Here is a 20,634-nt window from a genome sequence, read left to right on the forward strand (position 1 = left end):
AATTTTTCGGACGGCTACTTTTTACTTTAACTTGAGTAAAAAAATATTGAAATAGTGCTAATTTTACTAAAATGTTTGGGTCCTCTGCCCACCTCTGGATGCCATATGGTGACTTGTAGTGCCATTTAGGACAGTCAGCAGCTCCCCCCCTTGCTGAGGAGCTGGCAGCAGAGCTGGAGCAGAGCACACACTGAGGGGAAATGCAGCAACTCTTTCAGTGTGAAATACCCAAAGTTTGCCCTCAACAACACAGTGTAAATCAGAGAGCCACTAAAGTATGTCAAGATAAATTGCATTCATTTGTTGTTCCACATTTAAAAAATTGCATTATTCAGATCAAACTGAGCTCAACTAATGAACGCATTCATGCACAACACTGGTACTCAAGATGTTACCACTGACGCTTTCTGATGCTACTGATAACACACTTAATCACACCTATCTTGTTGGTCTCTGATTACAAAACTGCATCCACATTGCGCCATTCTGTTGAGTGTATGATTTGGTCTTCCATACATGAAAATCCCTAGCTTGCATTTCACCTGTTAAATGTTTACTGGTACGTAGACGTGACTATCTTGTGGAGTGAAAAATCTTTAAAAGATGATTTTTCAAAATAAGGCTGCTGAGAATCAAGTTTCAGGAACAAATGCTTTTAATAACATCTGCAGATGTGAGAGACACTTGACAATGTCAGAGTAGGCTCTGATAAAAGTAAAGTTACATCCCAGATTTATAGTCCTTACACACACGCAGGTGGGAAAAGGGACATTTCTGTTGCTAGAGAGTCACGTCAATCGATTCCAAAAACAGACAATCAGGTTATTTCCAAAACACATTGAACGAGGGGTGATGTCCAAACATAAGGTCAAGAGACGGTCAAAAAGGGTGAAGGTGTGTGTCAAGTCAGAGACGCATCTCTAAGTTGCCGTTTGTTCATTTTCCAAGGGCAAGTTTCAAATTTCCCCTTCAGTCGGTCAAGGGTCTTTTTAGCCGACATTCTAGGTGTTAAAAAAACTAACCTTTAAATTCCATATATGTATGTCTAAAATTGCCCCTTAGAGCACTTGAAGCGAGGGGCCTCTTTCCTGTCACAGCTCTGAGCTCCTGCAGGTTCAAACATTTCCTGTAAAAAACAGTTTCTAAAGCACACACCTTTTTAAGTTGCTTCTTTGTTTAACAAATATGTATCAGACTTTAATAAAAGTATTTAAACCTTGATTTTGTTGTTTCTTCAATATGATGCTAAAAGTAATTCTATTTGGATACAAGTATAGAATATATGAGCTTCATTTAAGCTTAAGAAACTATATTGGAAGCTTACAATAATTTAATGCAAAAGTTAATCTTGTTTCTTTAAGAATCTCAAGGTAGCTTCCTGTGATAAAACCAAGTAAAAATTGAATATGTAAAAGAAAAATTCACACCTTCATAAAAGTTTTGGCACCCTGATTAAGTTTGACGTTTCTGAGGTCAGGAACATCAGAGAGTAAATGATCAGACGTGATTTTAATTTGACAATCTACCTGATAAAAGTCCCTTCTGGTGCAAACAGATAGCGTCAGTCTTAAGGACAGCTAGGACACTGTGCTGACGGCACATGAAGTTTATGTTTTTAAAAGCCTCAGCAGACAGAAACAGAAGGGCCTGTGGTTCTTTGCTTCAGCTCTCCGGTGAGGTCTGTTTGTGTAGTGAGCAGCGTTGTCATCTTCCCCCTCTGTTGTGTGGGGCAGCAGCTGATCCTGTGCAGTGATGTCACAAGCTGCCCCGCTTTCAGAGGCTTACGGAGGTTACAAGCTGCTTTATCTTCATTAGCATCATCGCGTTGACGTGGCTGGTGTTGTCTTACTCTGCGTCCACTAGTCCAATGCCTCTGTTTTCACTTCTCCGGATTTAGCACCAGCAGCGGCGCCAGAACAATTGGTGACGTCGTGAAGCCTGGGATAAAACGTTTTTCTGATAAAATGACATGGCAGTCATGAGGACCAATGATGTTCCCTTTTTACGCCTGGAGATCAGTGAACTGCTTACAGGATGCAGCATTGTTTCCTGTACTTTCATGAGCTGATAAAACTATGCTACTTTTATTATGATGTCATGGTTGTTTTTTTTTTTTAGATCAGGGACAATCACAATTTTTGGAGCTGATTTTAGCTTTGGTGAGAACGTACCAATTTTGGCCATTTCCGATATCTCTTTATTAACTCCAAAGTAACTACAATTCTAATTTTATGTCCTTCAAACAGTTTTGTAGTGTTGAGGTTTTGAAGTAGAGATGATGTCACACGAAAGAGAAATATAATGGTTTCCCTAAGATAAAATGCAGAGTTCACATTTTACCTATTTGTGTCATCTTATATATTAGCCTTTAGCATGCTAGGACAACTTGTGTTACTGAATGAACCACCAATGGGTGTAGACCAATCATAGGAGACAGACATGTTTAAGGAGCCTCTTTCATCTCTAAGCTTCCTCTGACTCGAGTTTGAAAAAAAAAACCCTCACTGATTCTAAAAATAGTTAAATTAGCATTTTTCTCTAGCAGTAAAATCTTACACAACAAAGTGTGTTGTCAGTACGACCTGGTAGTTCTTAGAATGGAAAAAAGAAAGTAATTTGTGAGTTTATGACCAGTCGTTCACAAGTCAGGGCTAAGCTAATCAGCTGGGTGTGGACCAACAGCTGATTTCTCTGTTCATCTCCGTTGTCGAAAGAGACGGTGGAACAGGCGGTAAGAGTTAGCTGTTTGTCTGACGTTTAGTCCTGCCGTGTCTAGGAGCTTGAATGCTAACACTGCATCTGGCAGTTCCGTTTTGGACTTACCCAACTTCTCGTCTTTCAAATTCAGTAATATAATCCATCGCCCTGTCTGACACTTACAGTAAGGTGTAAGTGTTGAAATGTAGATTCTTCCTTCTTCTAAACACACTGATTCTTGGTCAGAAGAACAGTTTTGGCGTTGAGATGTTCCACTGCGATTTCCAGCAGTTTCCTGATATCGACAATGCAGCCGCTCATCTCCGCTTCTGTTTTCTCAAGTCTGCAATGAATGAGTCTCCAGATTTAAATCTCATTTTCCCAACTTTTGTAAGACGTCTTCTCACCGAACGTCGAAAGAACTTAGTAATTCCCAGCAGCGGCCATTCTCTGCTACTTGGCGCCCACACTTTCATGGTCGCCATTCACATAACCAGCAACATGGACATTTCCAACCGCATAGCACAACTATTGTGGTCTCCCTGCCTCCCATTACCTCTCATCCAACACATGCGCAGTAAGTTACTGTGTGTACAGCTCAACAGCTGGCACCAGTTCACAAAGTCCTGAGTCCACTGTCAGTCCTCTGAGTCGTCCTCATTTGTGATTAACAACGTTTAGGAAACAATGTTAAAGCTAGAATGTCTGAAATTAGTGTTGCATTCGTTAACATCTTTGGCCAAAGTAACTAAGGGTCACAGTGGAGGGTCGAATGAGCTACATTTGCCTTCAGAGCCTCATGTTGCAGACTTTGGCCTAAAGGTTTAAAAAAAGATTTATGAAATAACCAACATGGAAACATTTTAACACTATTATCTTAGATTTCCTACAGCTTTACACAGACCTCAAAGCTCTGGAGCCTTGAAAAATCTTTCTTCCTTTCCTGATCTCCCCTAATCTCAATATTGATTGCCGTCGTGATGCAGATCTATGATGTTCTTAGCTCTATGATGAGCAGATTTCTACAACATGAAGCTGTCAGGTCGTCACGTTTTTGTGACGATCCGACAATGATCATCACATTGTGGCGTTTTGTGTTGTAGTCACGCGAGGCAGAAAGTCTGTACTTCCCAGAAAGCTTAAATCTCAGAGTCAGTAGATTCTCAGAGTGAGGATGAGCCAACACAGCCATGCAGTCGGGTTACATCACTGACTTTCAGCTCTGTTGTTCTCAAGTGAAATGAGACTGAGCTTATAAAACAATCATTTTAAAAGTGTGTGTATGTTAATCTCTAATATTATACCCCTGCAAAAAAGCAGTTTTCAAAAATATGACATGCTCATCTCAAAAAATGTATTCTAGTAAGAGGATACATGAGGATGTTGATTTGATCTACAAAACTGTCACTTTGTCCAAAAATGTTAGTTTTTTTATCTTCAGAGTAAATGAAAAACTAGCAACACAAAGACCAGCTGTCTTTCTAGAAACAGTATTCCTCCCCGCCCCCCAACAACAGGAATGCTTCTGCAGAAGCATCTGAGACAATCAAGCTCAACAGAGAAAATGGACGTATTTTCCAGCAGGCAGAAAAGAAAAACTCACTAAAGCTCAGCTGTGTGTGTTTTTTTTTCTTTTTTTATAAGCCAACACACAACTTAAGTTAAACAGGGACGCCACCTGTCAGAGGGAGCCATTAGAGGAAATCCCATTTTCAGTAATCCTATAGGCTCAGTGGCAGGAGCCCAACAAGTGGGATCCACTCTCTCTCTCTCTCTCTCTCTCTCTCTCTCTCTCTTGCTCTCTATACAGTGCATCTGCAATGTTAAGACAGACAAACTTGCTGCTGTTACAGTTGCCGTGGTGACAGACCTGTTAGTGCCAGTGCTACAGGGGGCGCGACCCCTGGCAGACTTCCTCCCTGTTGGATAGAGGCGCTCACTCAGGATATTAATGCTACTCCATGCCAGCCAGGGTACACAGTAAGTCTTCATCTCTGGGGTTTCACTCTTCTGTCTCTTGAGTTTGATCATCACTTGCTTGCCGACTCGCTTTGCTTTCTAAGCTTTCAGAAAAGAAAAAAAACGGCCTTTCTGCTGTTTGCAGAAATATAATTTGGGTTGGAGGACAGATTGACAGAGGTCTAAGGAGCTGCTCCTAAGACGATTAGCAGGACCAGATAAGATTGATTTTTTTTTTAGAAAGAATTCCCGTTGTTTTGTTTTTGTTTATTTTCACAAGTCACAAACCATGTTTTCAGAGAATCCACTGTCAGTGGAAAATATTCCAGCCTAGGTCTAAGTTTTAAGCTCGTCTTTTCCTCGAATGCTGCTGGTGGAAAAAAAGCATTGTAAATACTCTCTCTCTGTGTTTTCACCATAAAATAAGAGTTTCATGAATCTCAGACTCTCTTAAAGAGTCTCTGAGTGAAGGCACTCAGTTCAGGTTTGATCTGTCCAAATGTTTTAGACTGCGAATGCAGTCCAAAGTCATCAAAAAATGGCGACAGAGCCCTTTAGCGTGTTGTTGACACAAAGTCATAAAGAAGATGCTAACTTTAGCATCACTAGCAGCTGTTAAATGTTTTGAATCTTGTGTGTCCAAAACACAAGATCTGGGAAGCTTTAGCACTGTTTCAGTTTTGCCATTTATGAAAAATGGTACTAACTGGTTCGTTGGAGTCCCAAAGCCTCAGAGATTACTTTGAAATCCTTTTTCATATTACTGGATGTCATTGACTTTGTTTCTCATCGTTTCTTTAAGTTCTTTAGACTATAAACAAACTGTCATTGTTTCTCTTATATACCCTGACAATGTGTTTGTTGGCACAATGACTCAGCATCCTGCACTGTCTCTAGATATTTATAGAGTGACATTTGTTGAAATGCTTTGTCCTATTATTAGATGCTAACTTTAGGTCATTCACATAAAGCACAGCAGGAATTTTAGCTAAAAGCCAATGAGCTCTATTCTATTTGTCTTAGGCTGAACCTGTTCTAATTATAAGTCAGAAAACTTTTGCCCTTCCAGCAGAGTGGGCAGTGTGTCTGCATTTTATGTTTTCAAACACTGCATTCATTTGTAATTTAAGTGAAACTATCTCTTTGTGTTTAATGCTTGGCAGCCATGTTATATTTTGAAGTTCTGGGCCGGTGAGCCCATTTCATTCCCATTTCATCTGATTTGATTTAAAGATAAATACCACAGATTGTGCAATGGTTCATCTACTCAATGCGAAAACTAGTTGTTGTTTTTTTATTCTAATTTCTTCAGAAGAAACTTTGTTAAATTATATTAATATTTTCTTGTGTGATTGGTCACACACATAATTTATACTCTACTGCTCCCAAGAAACTCAAAATCAATACATCTATGCGATTTGCACTTTTTCTCATTTTAAATAATATCCCAGTTTATATTTGTGTGGTGTTTTTTTTTAATTACTGTAAATAATCTGTTGCACATATTGTATTTTTTTCAAATAACCCTACTCAGGTGTACATTTCTTTGAATCGGAATAACCTATTTTTAAGAACTGCGTAACATTATTTATCCTGTGTTGTAATTTCTATTTTCATATTTTTTCTGCTTACTGCCCCGGTGGTAGAGTTAAACTTGAGTAAAGTATTTCTTATTTAATATGTTGATCTTCTGCCTACAAACTCCTATTTGTAAAGCTGTACAGTCTGGGCTGCAGAGCCAACAAAGCTGGTTTATTGTTTTTTCAGGCAGCTTTCAAAATGGCGTCCCAGTTCCATCAGTTCTTTTTGACACGTTCAACAGTTCGCAAAAAAGAAAACAGGGGCTGACGTCCACATAAATAATAACAATTATTTATCAATAATGAAATGTCAATTCAGCAAATGCACGATTAGCAAGTGTTTTTATTCCTTTAGTTAGCTGAACTTTCTCACTTCCTGCTAAAGAGCTGGGCTTGAGGTGGGCCGACACAAGATGGCTGCCACAGGAGATGCTCACATGATAACAAACATGTCAGCAGTACATTGACACACATTCACATTTACACACGATGGAGCTAAAACAGAAAGGTTAGAGAGGAACTTAGTGCTTCTCAACAAAAGGTCGGAAAATTGATGTGGTGTGAAGTGTAATGTTGTCCTCTCTTACGTTCTGGAGCAAGAACAAGTCAATGGTTCAATATTTTTAATGTCAAGCAAACTGTGATTTTCGGTCTTTGGTTTTTAAAATTTGGACTGTCGAGCGACTACATTTTGAAGATTTGGACGAGTAGCGTCTATTAAGATAAGGTTGAAGTATTCCTGTCTTAATGAAGCTGGTACATGTAAAGTTTGTCTTTTTTTTTGTTTGTTTCTAATCCTCATGCACCGACCATTTCTACGCCACAGTGGCATGCAAAAGTGTTTTCCTCTTCCCTGATTCCCTGCTCTTTTGCATGTTTGCCACACATAAATGTTTGAAATATTTAAAGACAACACAAGTAAACACAAAATGCAGTTTTTTTAAATGATGTTCATTAATAATGGAGAAAAAAAACAATCCAAATTTACATGGCCCTGTGTGAAAAAGGTGTGAAAAAGTGAAACCACCCTCAATATTTTAATATTTTTATTGTTTTTCCAGACAAGGTCATAAAGGTTCTGTGTACCAAACTGACGAGCTTTTAGCAGACCTGCTTGGTTTCCTCGGTGGAATCTACTGTGTGATCAGACGTCAAGGCGTCTGGCTTCTGTTCATCCATCCCAACCAGAACCAGCCTTACTGACAGAGAGGTGTGCAAAGAATTTCCTGCAATCCAATTTCACACGAGCCATCATCACGGCTCGTCTCCGTAATTACAGCAGATTCAACCGCCAGTCAGGGAGAAGAGGACTGAATCATAAATCCTGCATGCAGGCCCGTCTCGGTGCTGTGTCACTCTTTGGGTGCAGAGACAGAATTGTGACCTTGCAGCGCTGCCAGCAAGCAACAAGGACTCTCCAGTCTGCATCTGGCTGGACACACACACGTCCTATGGGAGGGAGGGAAAGAGAGAGAGAGAGAGAGCGTTAGGGGTGGGTGTTAAGCTGAGAGAGAGAGACCTGGTGTGGACAGTTGAGTTGCTCATTGGGGTAGAGGAGCTGCCTCCCTCTCTGTAGCTGCTGCCTCCCGTCCCGCCTGTCCCTCCTGGAATCTGCTCCCCTCGCCCTCTTCCTCTGAAGGTAGGGCTGCTCCTTCCACCCTTCACGCTTCTGCTTCCATGCCGTTTCAGCCGTGTCATTCCTGCACATCTCCGGAGAACTTTGCACTCGAACACGTAGGAAGTGGAGAGCGAGGAGTGCGGCTTGTTTACTGCTGCCTGGTGTCTGGCAGCTGCCCCCCTCCATCCCCCCACCCCTCCTGTCCTGCAGGCGGTGTCATGGCAGCTGCCATTTGTGCCCTCAGCTTAGGATGAAGGGACCATATCAAGACTGTTGTTGTTGTTGTCTCCACCCCATGCACAGGCCAGCGTGAGGCTGGCCGCATGCTGCCATCGGTTCACGTCGTTGGATTTGCTGCATCCTGACTCCACTTTTGCTGATGTCAGTACAGCTATGTCATGACTCCGTATTGATCCACGATTGGTCGAACATGTTGGCCTAGAAATGTTGTCATTCTCCTATTCGTTTATAAATTGCTGTTTGTGATGCACAGAAACTCATAATTACTTCAAAAATGGTCTATCTTTTGTTATATTTTTCACCCATGAAGGTCGCCTTTTTTCTTTTTTTTTTTTTTGATGATGTTTGGTCCACTGTGTGCCAGAATCTACCGAGTAAGCACAGGAAGGCTAACATTTAACATTATGTTTGGTTTTTTTTGTTTGGTTTTTTACCGTATTGTATTTGGTGTAAATTTAAACAATGTCACACTGCATTGCTCTTGGCTGTAATTTAAAAAAGATAGAAAAAAAAAGTAAAAAAAAAAAAGTGAGCTAACTTTGTAAGCTTGAACTGTAAATATGCAGCTGTGGTGTTTTCAGCAAATCACAAGCCCCTCCTTCTGTCTCTCAACAACCCATTACACGCAAGCAATTATCAGATTCTTTTTTGCAGAAAAAAGCAGGTAATGTTGTCTCCCAGTACTAAACAATAACTAAGGAAACCTTGCTGCACTGATGCACTCTTCCACTATAAGCTGTAGGGGACAATGGCACCCCATTCACACCCATCAGGTCAGGAGACTCTGCTCACAGCCATGCTTACTAAATTCTGGCCTCTTCATGCCAATATTGTGTTCCTTTAATTTTTTACGCCGCTAACTGTGGCTACCAAAAATAATATTTTTCAACTCTTTTCAAATAGGGTTAGGGTAATTTTAAAGAAACAGACTTCAAAGGTTGGAAACATTTGTTTTCTAGATTTCTGCCAGATACGAGCTAAAGTTTACATCGTTATTGTTTATTTTGTAACGATAGACATGATGATTCCATTATAAAGTTTGCATAAATGTTTATTTACATACAGCTGTGGATAAAATGAAGAGCCCACTGCACTGAACCCCATTGAAAACCTTATTCCACCAACTACTGATTTCTGAACTCTTCCTGAGTTAAAACATTCACATTGTTGTTTCTGAATGAATATGAACTTGTTTTCTTTGCATTATTTGAGGTCTGGAAGCGCTGCATCTTTTTCATTATTTTGACCTTTTCTCATTTTATGCAAATAAATACCAAATTTTGCTTGGGATTTCGGAGACATGTTGTCAGTAGTTCATAGAATGGAAGAACAATGTTCATTTTACTCAAACATATATCTATAAAAAGTCAAATCAGAGAAACTGATCATTTTAAGTGTTCTGTTATTTTTTTCCAGAGCTTACATTAAATAAAAAGCCAATTTACTGCACCCCTCCCCCCTCCCAGTTAAGTTCCTCAGGATCCAGGTTTGCTATCCTGACCCTCTTATGCATCTAAGGGTTAATAAATGAAACCTCTGGAGGTTGTGTGCCTACAAAAGGATTGTTTAACCGACTTCCCCTTACATGTGACTGCCCTGTAATGGACTGTTTTTTAGATCAGGCTTCTGTCTGTGTGCCATGCAGATTATATGCCTTGTGTGCCCAGCTTTGGCTCTCTGTGATCCTGGGAATAGTGTCAGCAAGTGCTGCCAAGGCCCCCTAACATGTGGCAATGAAAAGCCCAGAGGGATTGTCTTATTGGTACTCTATAGTAACTGACAAGAAGACTGGAGATGCAGTTTAACACGAGTCAAAATGTATGATAGTTTATTAGTATGTTAGTACTCATAAATTAATCTTTAATCTTTCTTACATTTTTTTCATTCCGGTATTAAACTTTATTGGATTTTATTGGGATTTTAACGATGTGGTTAGACCTGGGCAGTGTAGCTCAAAAGGACCAACTAGAGGGGAAATTATGTACAAGTTTCTTTTCTTTCTTTCTTTCTTTCTTTCTTTCTTTCTTTCTTTCTTTCTTTCTTTCTTTCTTTCTTTCTTTCTTTCTTTCTTTTTTTTAAAGAAAAATCAACATAAGATATTTGTGTATATTTATCCATCCCCCTTTCTCAAAAAGCCCCCCAAAAAATCTACTGCATTTAGCAGCTTCCAGAAGTCATTAAGTCATGCTCATGCTTAGTCATGTTTGAGATTGCAGACTTTCAGAAAGATGCCAACATTTCTCCGTCCAGTATGAGGCTGAAAACTCAATAACAAAAAACAGATCAGCAAGAATATTATCTTACATCTCTGTCCTTATGTTTTATTGTTTTTAAACATTCTACTGAAGCTTAAAATACATAGATTTGTGTCTCTTTCCTGCAGCAACAACCTCTACTCAGAAGAGGGTGTACAGAGGGATGACTTGGCATAATGTATTCAGTAGTCAAAAAAAGGTTGCATTGCTTCCTTTTTCGATTAACCGGTCATCAGTCCATAGCCGATTAATACATAGATTGGCTGACTTCAGACAGTGGCTGAAGTCAATAATGAACTCTATTTATAAATGGACAATGTACAGCTCAAACATAAATGTCACAATTTAAAGCGCTACATCAAATCTTAGCAAAAGCTAATTTGCATCTGCAGTCCCTTGACGGTAATCAGCACATCTCACCCTGTTCTTTGTCCAACTGTTGTTTATGTGCATGGTGAGTTTTATTAGTCCCAGTTTAGTCCGTTAGCATGAAAATAAGATGCCATGTTATTTAATTTATTTTCTTGTTTTATTTTTTATGTATCGCGGAAGGAAAACATTCTCTTTAAAACATCACATTCACATTCCTTCCCACCCAAACTCCCGCCGTGTTCTTCTGTGCGGACAGGTGAACTGGGGGAAAGCAGACACTGCAGGAGGCTCTGCTCTGACCCGACGCTTAAGTTCATATCAGCAGTTCCAGTCAAGCCGTTCAGATGGTCTCACTGTGCTCATCGCCTCCGGAGACGTGGCTATTTTTGTAGATCGCTCTAGTTAAAAACAGTCTGGCACGCCAGTTGTCGTCTTTGGAGAAAAGGAAACGGCGTGTGTGCAGAGATATCAGAGCTTCTGTAAAGCTTGTGATCTTCTTAAAGAATAACTTTCAAGGATTGTAAGATAGAATGTTTTCCTGTTTTGAACCCTAGCTCATCTTATTTTCCTTAGAAAAAAAATAATACCCATATCTGTCTATATGACAGGGCGACAACGTTTTCTGACCGAGTCATTTTTCGTTGGTATGGAAGGTTGTACAAACATCACAGTTCATCCCAGGGATACACACGACTAATCCCTTCAACCATGCTGAGTCTTGGCACACTGAAACATGGAGGAGGTGGGGTAAAACCTTTTTATTTATAGAGTTTAATTACATACAGAAAATCCTTTGTCACCACTTCCGTCACCATTAACATAACTATCAAAAAGGTGAAGTGAAAGCTTTTACCTTCAGCATTCTCTGCCTCATGCCCTAGGAATGCTTATGCTGTTCTAAGGTTGTGTGACTTGCATGCATGAACATTTGTCTGGATGCCTGTTCAAACTGGTCTTCTATTAAAGACTTATGAGAAACCACGTGTACATGAGACACATGCATCCTATGCAGAGAACGGCTCAGACATGATGGAAAAGCCTAGCAGAGGTCAAATCTGAAAGAAAAGTGTTTACAGAGAGAAAAATGCCTGCCAGGGACCAAGAAAAGGTTATTAGAGGCTGAACTTCTAAGCTTGCTGGATGTTCCTACATCGTGCATGATTTTTTTTTTCCTTTCGCTGCTCGGCTCTCACCCTCAGTGGCTCCGCCTTGCTTGTAGCATCACTGTGTTTTGATTGGAAGCATGGCGACACTGTGGCCAATCATGTGAGATATGGGACCATACCACGATCTACAGCAGAGGTGGGAACAGTCAGGTGGAGAATCTGTTTGTCCCCTCAGTCAGTGGACAGCGGTGAGGAGGAGACTGTGTCAGAAAAAGCCAAATGTCTCTCACCCAAAACTGAAGCATGAGCCTGAGATTTAAAAAATAAAATCTGAATTAATTCTAGAGGTGAGTTTTGATTAGTTGGTGATATACTTTGTCTTACCATGTAAGCGGTAATGACTGTGGAATATGAGGTAGTTCTAGTTGTACATTATTCCAAGAACATCCCTTTACTGTGGTGGGAATCCAGTTTTTTGCCTTACTAATAAAGAATGGCTGAGAGAAAATGAGCCGCTGTGTTGATTGACATATTCACTAAATATGGGACTTTCACTGCTTCTGCTCCTCCTGTTTGTGCTTTAGATGGAATTTCCTGGTTTAGATATTCATTTAATGAGGCTGGATGAACGTCTGAGTCGGTCGGCTGCTCTGACCTTCGCTCTCTCTTTTCTCTGTGCAGTCTGATAGAATTTGATCAGTGATGCAGTGACTCAACTCCTTTACAGTAAAAGTCGGCTCATTATTTTTGAATTGCAAAAGTAGCTTTTATGTTTTTAGCTCCAAATTGGCTTACTGTCAACTACAGTTCCCTTTAGAGTGAATGAGGCCGACTATACGCTCACTAGCTAATGAATACCTCGTTTACCATGGTCAGGCTTTTATTGCTAGTCTTTTCTTGCATATTGTGTTTTAGCAATTTGAGCTTTTCTTTCATAAAAACCTCACTTTACTAACACATTTGTCTTACTGTAATTGGTGACATGATTTAACTTTGACTCTTATTTTGACATGAAAACAATTATTAGGTGCCTACTGTGGTCAGATGTAAGTTAAGAAGAAGAACCTCATTAAATAAACGTGATAGATTTAGAATGTTTTCTGAAGAACATTCAGAGCACAAAAACAAAGCTGCTTTCGTGCTCATATTACACACAGACTCTGTTTTCTATTTATATGTTTCCTAAAGGCAGTTGATGACACTAACTTTTATTTTTAGGGTATTGAAGTAAAAAGAAACTGAATATGAATGCAGCGTTTCCTAATCCCATCGTTGTTCCTTCATCTCCTGATTTTTCATGTTCTTTGAAGATGATGAATTAAAATGTTCATTCTGCTTCATCTGCTCTCCCACTACTGTGCCATCATAAAGACAAACTTCTAACTTGTTCAAATGAAATTCAAATCCAAAGATACTTTACTGATGCCAAAGAGAAATTAAATGTTGTTGTAACTCCTATTAACTTAAATTCTTCAAAGAGTTATTGTAGATGGCGGTGACTGTTGGCAGGAAAAGATCTCCTGTAGTTCTTGAAATCCCATCTCTTTTCATTGGCTTTTGAGCGAGTGTGAGAGAGGTCCTTCTAATTGTCAAGTTGTGTATTACAAATTTTAAATAAATATGATTGATTTTGATGTTTTTATGTTATGATTGTTCAGCACTTTGGTCAGTTTTTGCCATTTTAGAAGCGCTTAAAACTGTGTCATTCTCGATCGGAGGCGGCTCGTTCATATCATCTGACATGTTTCCATTCTCCATCACATATGGGTCGATCCCAACAGCAGCCATTTTGTTCATGTATCTTTCTCTCGCACATTGATCAAGAGCAGTGGTCCCCAAACTACGGCCCGCGGATCTCCACATTTGGTCCGGCCCCCTGAACAATACCAGAGAGCATTCAGATTTTTTTTTCATATACCGTATTTTCCAGACTATAAGCCACTTATGTGTGGATTTTTCTTCAACCACCAGGGGGCTCTTTAGCAGGAAGTGAATCATTGGAAGTCAAAATTGGAAATAAAAGAAGAAAGCGCCCATTAAAACGGAATTAGATTTTAATAGGGAATTGAAATTTGAGAATGTTGTTGATCAGTTCAATAGCATTGAGGGGGAAAATAAGATTTTTCCTTTTTTTTTTTTTCAAATAATACCGGGATCATTATGAGAATTAGGATCCAGTAGATGGCAGTAGTGCAACAATAATGGATGCAAGCTGCTGTTGAAATCTAAGAAGAAGGCGCCCGTTTTCATTTAGCACATGCTAGTAGCAACACGAAGGATCAGCACTTTTACTGTTACAGTTACCGTTCGGAAACTACCGTAATCAGTTCAGTTAAATTTAATCTTGGCAACTTTTTCTTTTTCAACCATAAAAAATGTGATATTCAATTAACCTGTTATTACTCAAATTTTGGCTGTCCGCCCCTCTCTGTTGCTGCTGCATCGCTGTGAAAAACCTGGAGCGGAAGAGATATCTGCGGCTTATATGTGTATGTTTACTGTTTTTTTTTTTTTTTTTTTAAACTTTGGGGTTGTGGTTTATAATCCGGTGCTGCTCATAGTTCGGAAAATTCAAACTATAATCCTTCCTGGATTTTTTTCTGTGAAGAACCAAGAGAGGGTTATTTGGTTATTATTTATTTAATTAATAGTGTTATTATTATTTATTTCCTGACTTTTGTTCTGTGAAGAACCCAGGGAATGTTATTTGATTGTGCTTTCTGGAAAACAATACATTTTTACATTTAGGCACTCCTACAATCGTCACACTTTTTCTGTTACTGTCTCCGGCCCCCCACCAGAGAAGGAAAAAGTTATGTGGTCCTCACAGGAAAAAGTTTGGGGACCCCTGATCTATGCCTTTGCCTACTAAGATGGCGCAGATCACTTCCGGTTTAAACTTTTGAGAACTATTTATTGACTCTGTAAGGGACAACTTGTTGTGAATAAAGCTAAACAGACTGAGTTGGATGGGTCTCCTGATTTTTTTTTTCCCCACAAACATTTAACCTACCTGAAGATACTATAACCTCACTTAATCACAGCAGCGTAAGGAATGAAGGAAGGTGAAATATGATATTTCACAAGTATTTAGCTTTTTACATTCTGCTCTAGATTGCTGCTGCTTACCTAATTATCTGCCGTGAGAGTCCAGGATGTGTGTGGATGTTAGGATTCAGGATGTGACGACATACACTCGAGTCACTTTGGTTTTGATTGACGATAACACTGCAATAATTTGAGTGTTTGTTGACATTTCTTTGGTTTTATTCTAATGAAGACTAGAACTTCAGCTGCCTGGTCATTTAGGACTGCCTCCAAGGAGAGCGTAAGATGATCATGAATTCATACACTTGCATGAATTTATAGTGCCAAAGTTCTCTTCTCCATCAGTCATGTGTTCCTCATTGGCACAGTGAGCAGTCTCGGCCAGGGACCTGTCTGATCCGAATGTGTTTGTGGCTCGCAGTGTGGAAGGTGAGCCCCCTGGCAGTGACGTGAGCGTATCTGTGGATCCCTGCATCATCTATGGTTGCAAGCCGGTGACCCACGGCGGCAGACCTGGCCTGGACTACCTAGACAGCCAGCTCTACGGACACATCTTTCTGCCGAGCCACGTGCGACCCCGCCGACCCAAGCTCCAGCACTCCCAGTCCATCCTCCGCAAGCATGCAGAGGAAGAGGCCATCAAGCGCTCTCGCTCAATGTCGGAGAGCTACGAGCTCTCGTCAGACCTCCAGGACAAACAGGTGGGAGGGAGGGAACAATCTGTTCATAACCTACCGTGGCTGATGATGTACTGAAATAGGTACCCGTCTTGTCCACTTGTCATGTTTGCTTAAAAGTTTGTTCTTGTGTGAAAATAAAGACCCTGAGCTCCACTTTAAATGTCCATCACCCAATCTTTTCATTTTATCCTTAAATCTCTCTGTTTGCTCACAAGTCATCAATGTGGGCCCTGTTGACCTGGTCAGCAATGCCTTAAATGAGGAAAGATAGAAAGAGCTGAGCAAGACTCTGCAGGCCTCCTGTGACTGCAGTCATTTCATTTTCTGCTGCCCCTCATACTTGATTTTCTTCTTGTGTCTCCAGTTATTGATTTAAATGTTCAGTTCTTCTAGTTAGGACTATTACATCACTGACTCTTCATTGTGCCATTTGATTTTGTGTTTAACATGTAAATAGGTCAAACTTTACTAGACATTTTAAAATCACCGCCATTGTTAGACTGACTGAGTGAAACTATTGACTTCCCCCGAACTTTTCCCCATTTTGTCCCGTTGTAATCACAGTCATCATTGTATTTTATTGGCATTATATGTGATATACAAGCATATAATTTTTGTATATTTTGAGCTGGAACCAAAAATATATAATTTTGAGCTGGAAGCAAAACGATTCATCGGTTCCTCTTCCAGTAATCCTCCTAAATAAAGTCCAGAGCAACAACCAGCCACCAGAAGGTGCATGTTTTTGAGATGAAGGTTACTTTTACAGCTTAATGCTTTCAGCCAGTTTATGAGAAGTTTGTATATACTCTGTCAACACATTGGGCCAACTCAAGAACTACTTCCTTTCTTACCCTTGGTAAACATGGACACATCTGTTTACGTCTCCAACACAAAAATCCCAATGCCATAACTTTTAAAAACACTGGACTCTGATTTGACTCAGCTTTGAACTTTTATGCCTTTACTTGGGACTTTACTTGAGGTTTTGGTGGAAATGTTTGAAGACCTACTTGTGACTTTCAATACAGTTACTCAGTCCCACATTTGCTGCTTACTCACAGTTGACTAAAATTGCCAGTAGAGTGAGACTACAGCTTACTGACCATCCTTCTTTTTCTGTTTGCAGGTGGAGATGCTAGAACGCAAATATGGCGGGCGTTTCATAACCCGGCATGCCGCACGTACCATCCAAACAGCCTTCCGCCAGTACCAAATGAATAAGAACTTTGAGCGTCTCCGAAGTTCTATGTCTGAAAACCGTATGTCCAGACGGATTGTTCTGTCCAACATGAGAATGCAGCTTTCCTTTGAAGGACCTGAAAAAGTCCACAGCTCTTACTTCGAGGGAAAGCATGTCTCTCTATCTGACGAAGGCGCCAAAATGGGTGCGCTGGTGCAGTCGGAACACGGCAGGGAGAGAGGTGTACAAATGAAGATACCAAGCACACAGAGTGACCTCACATATGCCGTCACAGAACTGGAAGATGCCTTCTCCAGGCAGGTCAAATCTCTGGCCGAGTCCATCGATGACGCTCTGAACTGTCGCAGTCTACACGGGGAAGACAGTACTTTAGAGCAAGGAAGAGGCCACCCTGATACGGACAGAGAGCTCAGCCACCAGTTAGAATCCTCCCACAGCGCTTCAGATCACCGCAAGCTAGATGAGATGACTGCATCTTATAGTGATGTGACCCTTTACATTGATGAAGAAGAACTATCGCCCCCCTTGCCTCTCTCTCAGTCTGTAGATCGGCCCTCCAGCACAGAGTCAGACCTGCGCCAGCGTTCCCTGAACTCCTCCCAAGACTATTGGTCGCTTGCTCACAAAGATGAAAAGGGGGACACGGATACCAGCTGTCGCAGCACGCCTTCCTTAGAATGCCAGGAGCAGCGTCTGCGAGTGGACCACCTACCCCTACTGACTATAGAGCCCCCCAGCGACAGCTCGGTGGAACTGAGCGACCGGTCTGACCGCAGCTCATTAAAGAGACAGAGCGCTTATGACAGGAGCCCCAGCAACCAACAGAGCAGCCCCAAACACATCGGCCATGGCCTGCCACCTCGGGGACCTTCCCGGGAAGAGGACCCTTCCCGTCACTGTGCCCGGCAGCTGGAAGCCCACCTGGCTATCAATGGTACACCCAACCGCCAGAGCAAATCAGAGTCTGATTTCTCCGATGGGGACAACGACAGCATCAACAGCACATCAAACTCCAACGACACCATCAACTGCAGCTCCGAGTCCTCATCCAGAGACAGCCTGAGGGAGCAGACACTCAGCAAACAGACGTACCACAAGGAGACTCGGAATAGCTGGGACTCACCAGCGTTCAGCAACGACATCATTCGCAAGAGACACTACCGCATTGGCCTAAATCTCTTCAACAAGTATGTGCACCCCACTAAAACCTTTAAGCATAACAGAACTCAAAAATATGAGACATTAGAGCAACTCGGTGCACACAACTATAGTAAAATAATAAAAGATGTCCTGTTTTTTTAAGGTATTCTAAATAAGAAAACAGACAAACAAAAACAACTATCCTGATTCCTCATAAAATAACTGTGAATGTGACTCACTTTAATCACAACCCTTGCCTCTTCATGGTGTCCTTCACAAGTCAAATTGACCTCCATTTTGTTCAGTACCTACATTTGTGTGTGCTGGAAAATAAGAAGGTTCTGCACAAATAATACACCAAGATACCTTCGGTTAAGCCTGCCAGGCCCAAACGTATTGTAAACAAAACTTTTCCAACTCAGAAATTTCCAAGATTTTTCTAGAATTTTTTTTTTACAGCAAATTGTTAAATTTTAGAGTTCAGAAATTTCCTTGTGTTTTCTAGACAATTTCAAAAAATCAGAGCTTTTGGCAGAAATATACTCCTTTCTTTCTATCTACAATGGCCCCAGTATGCTGTCTTTGTCTTTTTCCTCAAAACACCTGCCACTAACCCTCTCCAACATCTTCATGTGGATTTTTGTTTACCTCTTCAAATTTCTGATCCTCGCTATGTCTCACATCTGTTTTCTGTTTTTGTTTGATTATAAATCGCTCCATTTTGCGGTCTGAATATACGGAACCAGCTTAGCTTGTAGAATCCCCGTTGCTGTGTCGCCCTCTGCTGTCTGGGTGTGGCAGTGCGATGTTGTAATCAGTGACTGTGTTGCCAGTTTTCACAGTATGCCCCATTTGGAACCAACTTTAATTGGAGCAAATTGAGAAGTAGAATGCAAGTGTTTGGAATATAGAGCGCATTATATTGCTTCGGTATAATGTTTTTATAAATGTATTGGATGTATTAGCATATTGCTATAACCTGTCACCAATTGAGCCATGCCTGCGTTTGATTAGCACTTCTTATAGTTAGATAATATTGAACATCTTTTCACATTAATGTAACTCGGCAGCATACAGATAAAAGCTGCTTTGATTTGATTGATAAAATAATATTTAGCAACATAACTGTTTCCTCAAAGCATTTGTTTAGGTGTCTCCAGAGTCTAGATGGCCGCATAAAAAGTCACGACCGACTGGATTTGTTCCGGTTTGTTACATTTGTGGTAAAAAGACCATTGAATATGCAGTGAGGCTGAATAAGCCGCATTTATATCCGTGCTCGGTTTGTGCTGAGTTCTCATTCTGCTCCACTTCACGTCCAGGGGTTCACTCGGGCCAGGGTGATTTTGCTTAATCACAGATGATTGCGGATTTGGTGTCTTTCCGAGTCAGTTTTTAAGTTCCTTGTAATCATGTGGGAGCAGCACCACAATCAGAAAATCACTCCTCATCCCATTCCGTAGCTCTCCAAATCCTGTTCCTCTGTTGACGCACTTTTCTTTGAGAGCACTGGGATAATCACAGATTTGGATTGTATTCTCACTCCCTTTTTTTAGTGTGTGTGTGTGTGTGTCTCTCTCTCTCTCTCTCTCTCTTGATATTTTTTCTCTTTCCGGTGTCTCTAGGAAGCCAGAAAAGGGGATCCAGTATCTGATTGAAAGAAGCTACGTCCCGGACACTCCGGTGGGTGTTGCCCACTTCCTCCTGCAGAGGAAAGGCTTGAGTCGGCAGATGATTGGCGAATTCCTTGGCAACCGACAGAAACAATTCAACCGAGATGTTCTTGAGTGAGTGATTCATTTTCCCCCCCTTCTGTTGCTCTGGATGCTTTTGATTGAACTCAAAAGAACTGTGTGTTTTCCTCCATGAGCATGAACTCAGATCATCATTCTAATGCCAGATGTGGTTGGGACTTAAGTGAAATAACCAGGAATAGAATGTACTCAAGAAAATGGTATGATGCTCTGATAAATGCACAGCTTCTTTTCAGGAAGAAGCAGAAGATCTTCAGTTGGAGATCTTTTGCGTTAAAGTGCTACTTGGACAGGATGCTTCAGAATGCTTCCTATGAATCCTGCTTGACACACAGCACTTCTATCACAGCCGAATCAATGGAGGACAGAAAACAGTTTGACACATATAGAAGTCATTCAGAGAATACTGTCCCACCTTTACTTGTGAGGTCTGAGTTAGAGAGTCGGAGTCATCAATTCAGAGTGGAATAGAATAGAATTCATTTGCCATTTGCACAGACACATTGTGGTAAATTGGAAGTATTTTGTGTTTTGTCTGTGCAAGATTGGTAAAAGTTTAAAAATGAGCACAGACTTCGGCGCTCGCTTTGCACTTTAAAGTGATCAACTGCAGGTAACTAACTGCACATATTGAGTTTTAGTTTTAAGTTGTTCCTTGTTGCACAACGAATGTGATAGAAAAATGTGATATTTAGTTTGTGATCACTAATCATTACCATCATGTGTAAAAGCATCTGAATCTGGTCACCAGTCAATTATTTGGTTCATTTAAAAACAAACAAAAAAAAACCTTTAAGATAATTCCATTATTGATTCTTTCATTCATCTGTGTGCCTTTTTTTCCAGTTGTGTGGTGGATGAAATGGACTTCTCAGGCCTGGAGCTGGATGAAGGGCTCCGGAAATTCCAGGCGCACATCAGAGTTCAGGGAGAGGCACAGAAGGTCGAGCGGCTGATCGAGGCGTACAGGTGAGAAACATC

At 40.8% G+C, this 20,634-nt stretch overlaps 1 protein-coding gene and 1 long non-coding RNA gene across 10 annotated transcripts in view; both read left to right on the forward strand.

The window, feature by feature from the left end:
- iqsec1b (IQ motif and Sec7 domain ArfGEF 1b) overlaps nt 1-20,634 on the forward strand; it is a 77,012-nt gene that overhangs the window by 43,215 nt on the left and 13,163 nt on the right. For 8 of the 9 annotated variants that reach the window (XR_014087665.1, XM_008410363.3, XM_081607443.1 and 5 more), the window contains 4 exons: nt 15,297-15,576; nt 16,685-17,946; nt 19,525-19,686; nt 20,500-20,622. Coding sequence is in view for 8 of the 9 variants with exons in the window: in XM_008410363.3 (XP_008408585.2) it covers nt 15,297-15,576; nt 16,685-17,946; nt 19,525-19,686; nt 20,500-20,622 (1,827 nt within the window). In the remaining variant the exon portion in view is untranslated. Of the gene's footprint in view, nt 1-4,436; nt 4,678-15,296; nt 15,577-16,684; nt 17,947-19,524; nt 19,687-20,499; nt 20,623-20,634 lie in introns of those variants that run through there. The other variant, XM_008410364.3, reaches the window with a different exon arrangement.
- LOC145551757 (uncharacterized) lies at nt 7,753-14,340 on the forward strand. The gene is made up of 2 exons (XR_014087666.1): nt 7,753-11,241; nt 11,330-14,340. It is a non-coding gene; the product is annotated as an uncharacterized LOC145551757 (long non-coding RNA).

The sequence above is a fragment of the Poecilia reticulata genome, chromosome 5, assembly GCF_904066995.2.
Source record: "Poecilia reticulata chromosome 5, P_reticulata-male-v2, whole genome shotgun sequence".
NCBI classification, from domain to species: Eukaryota; Metazoa; Chordata; class Actinopteri; order Cyprinodontiformes; family Poeciliidae; genus Poecilia; species Poecilia reticulata.